This window comes from Colobus angolensis, unplaced genomic scaffold (assembly GCF_000951035.1).
Source record: "Colobus angolensis palliatus isolate OR3802 unplaced genomic scaffold, Cang.pa_1.0 Scaffold244, whole genome shotgun sequence".
Lineage (NCBI taxonomy): Eukaryota > Metazoa > Chordata > Mammalia > Primates > Cercopithecidae > Colobus > Colobus angolensis.
The window spans coordinates 2384452-2390489 of NW_012115644.1; the positions used below are offsets into that span (position 1 = coordinate 2384452).

Sequence of the window (6038 nt, forward strand, 5' to 3'; positions counted from 1 at the left end):
GGCGGCGCCTGCGCTGGGCCCAGCGCGGCGGCGCGGCCTTTGAAGTCGCGGCGGCTGCCGCTTTCATCCTTTCTTTTTTTCCCTCGCAGGCCCCTTTGTGTGACTAAATTTGGCAAGAATATGGATTCGAGCCAGTCTTTCCACGTGTGCTCCCAGCTCCCAGCTGAGAAGGCCAAGGGTTCTCTTCCGGGTAAGGAGACAGGGAGAAAGATCAAAGAGTTTGGGGAGCTGGATCTGAAATGTGAATTGAAAATAAAAATCAAGCCTGGACACATTCCAGTTTCTAAAGCAAAACCAACCCTCAGCAGAGGCCGGCTCTCTGTATAGCTCTCTTTCTTTCTCTCTCTGCTCCCTTTGCCTCTTTCTGTGACCATTCTTGAGCACATGGAATAAAATAAAGAGAACATAGGGAAACAGTTTTTCTGTATTTCGTTTTGGAGTACTTTTATTAGGGAAAATGTCTTGTTCATAATTACTGGTATGTGAAGCCGAATTTCTTCAGTCGTAAATATTGTCTTATTTCAGCACGCTTCGCACTTTCTTCTGCGGCCACATTTGGGAAGAGAACGTTGACCCAACATGTGTGGATATGTTGGTTGTGTATAGTGGTCCTTTTTTTCTACACATGATATGGTGCACCGTATAGTTTTCTTTCACAGAAGTTAGATTCTGGAAAACCAATGTTAATATTTTTATCAAAGTACTCACTATCACAGTTGATCCCTATAATTTGAAACCCTCTCGTTGATAGACTGCAGAGATCTTTTCTTATAGGCCACTCAATCAGAAACCTTTGTGTTTTTAAGGTTAAAAAACTATAGGTCCCTTCACTTCTGTTGTTATGGAAGTAACTAAAATAAAGAGACAGCTTTGAAATACTGTGATACGAAAAGTCAGAAATCCTGGGTTGGAGATGGGCCCTGCCACTCCCTCTCACGCCATTGGTGACCTCAGGCAAGCCATTTAACCTCTCCCAGAGTCCATTTCCTCTCTGAAAAATGGATATAATAATACCGTACTATTAAGTGAGATAATGCATGTGAAAGTATGTACAAATGTAAGGTATTATTAGTCCATGAAGCAAAGATGATCCTTTTTTTTTTTTTTTGGGCTACAGGCGCCCGCCACCTCGCCCGGTTAGTTTTTTTGTATTTTTAGTAGAGACGGGGTTTCACCATGTTAGCCAGGATGGTCTCGATCTCCTGACCTCGTGATCCGCCCGTCTCGGCCTCCCAAAGTGCTGGGATTACAGGCTTGAGCCACCGTGCCCGGCCTAGGAACCCTTACCACAGGAGCAAATGGGGATAGTGTTACACTCTCGTGTCCACGCTATGACCATCTCCACACCTCCATCAGTTGTGTTACAAAGGCCATTGAAACGGTTGTTACCCCCCAAGTGAGTGTGATGAGAGAACATTTTAAGAACAGGATGAATATGCCTTAACTCGTGTTTATGTTGAGCTCTTAATGAATTCATAAATGAATGAAGAAAATAACACCGAAAACAGTACCTTTTTGTGAGACATTTAACACACATTACAGCAGCTCTAAAAACAGTCTTAGTATAATGGCCTGAGAAAGTAGTAATGTTTATGTGGATAAAATACCCCCAACAACAGTTGTAAGGACTCAGAGGTGGGGAGAGTGACTAGAAAGGTATATAAAAGTTGTTTCTTCGGACTGTGTAAGTGCCACCAAAATCTATGTTTTAAAATAGAAAGTGATTATGTATCCCAGGCAGAGGTATCTCAAGTTTACAATGCAGTGAAGATTATTGATGGGGCTGACTGTGAAGTAACAGGAGTACCACAGATGTAGTACCTAGGGCGTTTAGCTGAATGCACTTCAGTGTGATCCTTTCTAACCTAAGGTAACCCCAACAAGGGAGCCATTTCCTAGGCTCATTGGGAGCCATTTTCCAATATAAGCTTTTCAGTGTGAACTGTGTACAAAGTGATGAAAGCAGCAGGGCTGGGGGGTGGGTGGGGTTCCAGGGTTCCTAGGTCCCTTTGGCATGGCCCAAGTCTGCCTAGGGTGCAGACTCCTCCTGAGATGCTCCATCTCCTTCAGTTGTCTCTGCCAGCAGCAACCCTCAGCCTTTGCCAATTGTGTGGAAGGGACTCTGTAGCAATTTTTATTGGCATTTAGAAAGCACCTTCTATTTTCAATGTACCTTTCCCCAAAATGTCCCAAATTAAAAGTGGATGCTGATCAAGTTCACTGGTCAACTTCGATTCTTCCTTTCCCTTTTCTTTACAGATGCAACCTTTTTGAAATTTATTTCTGGCCAAAAGAGGAACATAGATCAAAGATTCTATCTTGCTTTTGCGGGGCAATGGAGAGACCCTGAAAACAAGGAAAACCTGGGGCCTTCTATAAGAAACTCCCTGAAAGGGGAGGCATGGCCAAGGAATTTACTTATTTTTATAAATCTCTTTCCTGGATGGATATGGTAATGGATGTGTTTCTTGAATTGTGGTAAATGCACCTCATAAAATGGATGGACTGGGGCTGTATTCTCAGGCTTCCTGGGCTCCGTTGGCATTGGGCAAGCATATAATCCCTGGTTTGAGGCTAGAAGCCAAAGCCACAACCTTCTTGCAGTACCAACTGAGCCATTGGGAGATTAATGCAGAACAAGGTCATTAGTCTCATTGTTTATCCAGTTACTAGCCGCACAGATTTCTGTAAATTTCAGCTACAGTGGTTGCAGCCTGCCTTTGATGTGTGTAATCTGTACATTTTAGTGCTCCAGGAAAGTGCCTGATTGACAAGATCTGCATCCAATGCCCAGAAAACACATCCTGCACAGGCACAGTGAAGCGCAGAGTTGAACAATTTTCCAGTGAGTTCCATCAAAGTAAATAAACCAACCTAGAGGGTCAGGATTGAGCCTCCTTTTTTCATGACATGGCTTTTGAGTGTCCTTGGGAATGGTCTGTATTTGTTTTCATTTGAAACTGGGTAACTGCTTTAAATCGTTACTTACCTCTCAGAGGAAGAACTTGGCCTGTATGACATTTGACCTTGAAGATGCTTTCTGTTTTAAAGTACTTCTGTCCATAAAAACAGACTCCTTGAGTGAGGTTACCCATAGTCATATATACATTTATCCAAGACATGGCCAATTTCTAGTTCCTTCCTTAACTATGTCTTGCTTGTATGGCTATGCTTAAACTCAGAATTAACAGTAACGGGAGTGAATTCAGATGGTAGAGAGAGCCAGTGCAAATAGTTTAGGCTACAAAATTGTCCTCTGGCTCCACCAAACACTTTTCTTTGGCAGAAAAGAAAAGCTGATTTGCCTTATCTGAATTTGACTTAAAGGTCCTACAATCCTGCTCTGCCAATTAACGGATCTCGAGTCCACTTCCCTTAGGTTAAATTGGCAGAAAGCAAGGGACAGAGATAAACTACTATCCTATGAGGTTAGATGGTAATTTTTGACTGCCAGTTCTGATAACCACAGACTCCCAAATATATTTTGAAATGTATTTGAATTATCCAGATATTTGATTTTTGCAGTTCAAATTACTGGGATAATTTTTACATTGTTTTACTTTGTATCTTACAGTGGCTAAGTCAGACAGACCTTGTTGAAGCTCTAGCTCTCTCACTGTTAGCCCTCCCTGTCCTGCACCTTTGCAGTTGCCTCCTAACGAGTATCTGGCTTTCTTTTTTTTTTTTTTTGAGACAGTCTCCCATTGTTGCCCAGGCTGGACTGCGGTGGTGTGAACTCAGCTCACTGCAACCTCTGCCTTCCAGGTTCAAGTGATTCTCGTGCCTCAGCCTCCTGAGTCATTGGGACTACAGGTGTGCACCATGACACTCGGCTTTTTGTATTTTTAGTAGAGACAGGGTTTTGCCATGTTGGCCAGGCTGGTGAACTCCTGATCTCAAGCAATCCACCTGCCTTGACCTCTCAAAGTGCTCTGGCGTCTATTCTTGCTGGGTTCCAAGCATGCCCCACAATAGTCCATGCCTCATAGAGCAGCCAAAGTCATCCTTCAACATTTCCTACTTGTGGCTTCCAAGTCCCTACGTAAACTGTTTCCTGGCTTCCTCTTGCTTACTGCTCTCTAGCACCACTGACTCTCCAACTGTTCCTTCAGAGTGCAAAACATACACGCACACGTACACACACACCCCCCCCGCCCCCCACCCCCCACACACACACTATACACCTCAGTCCTTGTTCCCTCTTCCCAGAAGCTCCTGGCCAGGTAGATGTTCACAGGGCTCACTGCCTGACTTCATTCAGGTTCTGCTTAGATAGCCCCTTCTTAGAGTTTGTTATCTTAAAAAATAGCCATCCCCCCAAACCTTCTGCCTTCACTCCAATTCCAGTCACCCTCCATTTTTTTAATGGACTTTATCTTTTACTGTCACTGCCTGGCCTATTTTTTATACTTACTTACTATACTTATTAGCTTTCTCTCCCACTGGTTCATAAGTTCCATGAGGGTAGGGAATTTGCTTTGTTTTATCCTCACTGCCTGTGGCAGCTCTTGGTGCATAGAAAATACAAGGTGTGTAGAAGAATAAATTAATATGCCTTTGACAACCTCAGGTTTCTTATCTGGAATACCTCCCTTATGGAAGATTACAAATAATTGATGTAAAACTACCTGGCATACAGTAGATACACTCAGTAGGTGATACTATAGTTATGTAGATCAGCACTGCCAAATGAAATATAATGCAAGTCACATATGTAATTTTATTTAACCCAGATGTTGAAATTATTACCATTTTAGTATATAATCATTATTAAAACTTACTAATGAAAGATTTTACGTTCTTTTTTCATATTAAGTCTTTGAAATCCAGTGCAGTTTACTTACAGCACCATTCAGCTCTTTTTTTTTTTTTTTTTTTTGAGACAGAGTCTCACTCTGTACCCAGGCTGGAGGGCAGTGGCGCAATCTCAGCTCACTGCAAGCTCCGCCTCCCGGATTCATGCCATTCTCCTGCCTCAGCCTCCCAAGTAGCTGGGACTACAGGCACCCGCCACTGTGCCCGGCTAATTTTTGTTGTATTTTTAGTAGAGACGGGGTTTCACCATGTTAGCCAGGATGGCCTCGATCTCCTGACCTCGTGATCCGCCCACCTTGGCCTCCCAAAGTGCTGGTATTACAAGCGTGAGCCACCGCCCAGCAACTTACAGCATGATTCAGTTCTAACTGGCCACATTTTGAGTGCTTGAGTATAGCTAGAGGCTATTGTATGCAGTTAGTCAACTCTTTAATGACAAGTCTTTGTCAGATTCATCTTTGTAACCCCCATACTGCCTTACACATTTCCCTCAAAGCAGTAGGTGATCAAAAATGTATCAATATCATAACAATATATTGTTATATACTATTTTTCATGGCAAATTCAGACTTTCAACTTATTGGAGGGTGAAATAAGTCTTGGTGAAGTAGCTTGAGATTATAATCATTTTAAGTATATTTTAACAGTGCATTGCCCATAACAGAGGTGTGCAATGAATAGTTGTCGTTCTCATGTGTTGCTGAGTTAAATACTTTTCTACATTATAAATAATCGATTTATCATTGAACTTCAGGAAATACATAAGTTGAAGGAAATTTCTGTATCATATTCTCTAGAATAACTTTCTCCTCCCTGTAAAACTGCCAAACCTGCAGTTCTGTAAGAGTCATCCAGGATCAAAGGTTTCTCCAGAGATGTATACCATGGAGAGTGCCTACTCCCACTGCAGATTTCATTTTCAGGTACAATTCCTGAACTGCTTCTTGGTACACATGCGCTGGATATAATGGTAAGTCTATTCTGTCCTATACCTTGAGTTTTCACTAAAATACTTTAATAAGGCATTAGCCTTAGGCCTAGCAAATGCTTTTAGTTGCAAAAATCATCCCTCTCCATTTCAGAGATTTAAACCTGATGCAATAAGAGGAGAAAGATGAACAAAAGAGCAAGGTCATTTTCTGGAAGAAATGGGTAAAGACTCTTTTGTTGAGAGATGTACCTCTAAAGCCTTGATGTGTTTTTATGGAAGAGAAGCATTACAT

At 42.2% G+C, this 6038-nt stretch overlaps 1 protein-coding gene across 1 annotated transcript in view; it reads left to right on the forward strand.

The window, feature by feature from the left end:
- The window catches only part of LOC105514430, a 6786-nt gene extending 3898 nt beyond the window's left edge, over window positions 1–2888 (forward strand). Inside the window, exons 3-5 of the mRNA XM_011945779.1 lie at window positions 90–190; window positions 2260–2452; window positions 2748–2888. Coding sequence (XP_011801169.1) covers window positions 90–190; window positions 2260–2452; window positions 2748–2868 — 415 coding nt within the window. The 3' untranslated portion in view covers window positions 2869–2888. The remainder of the gene's footprint in view (window positions 1–89; window positions 191–2259; window positions 2453–2747) is intronic.
- Window positions 2889–6038: the final 3150 nt, after the last annotated feature.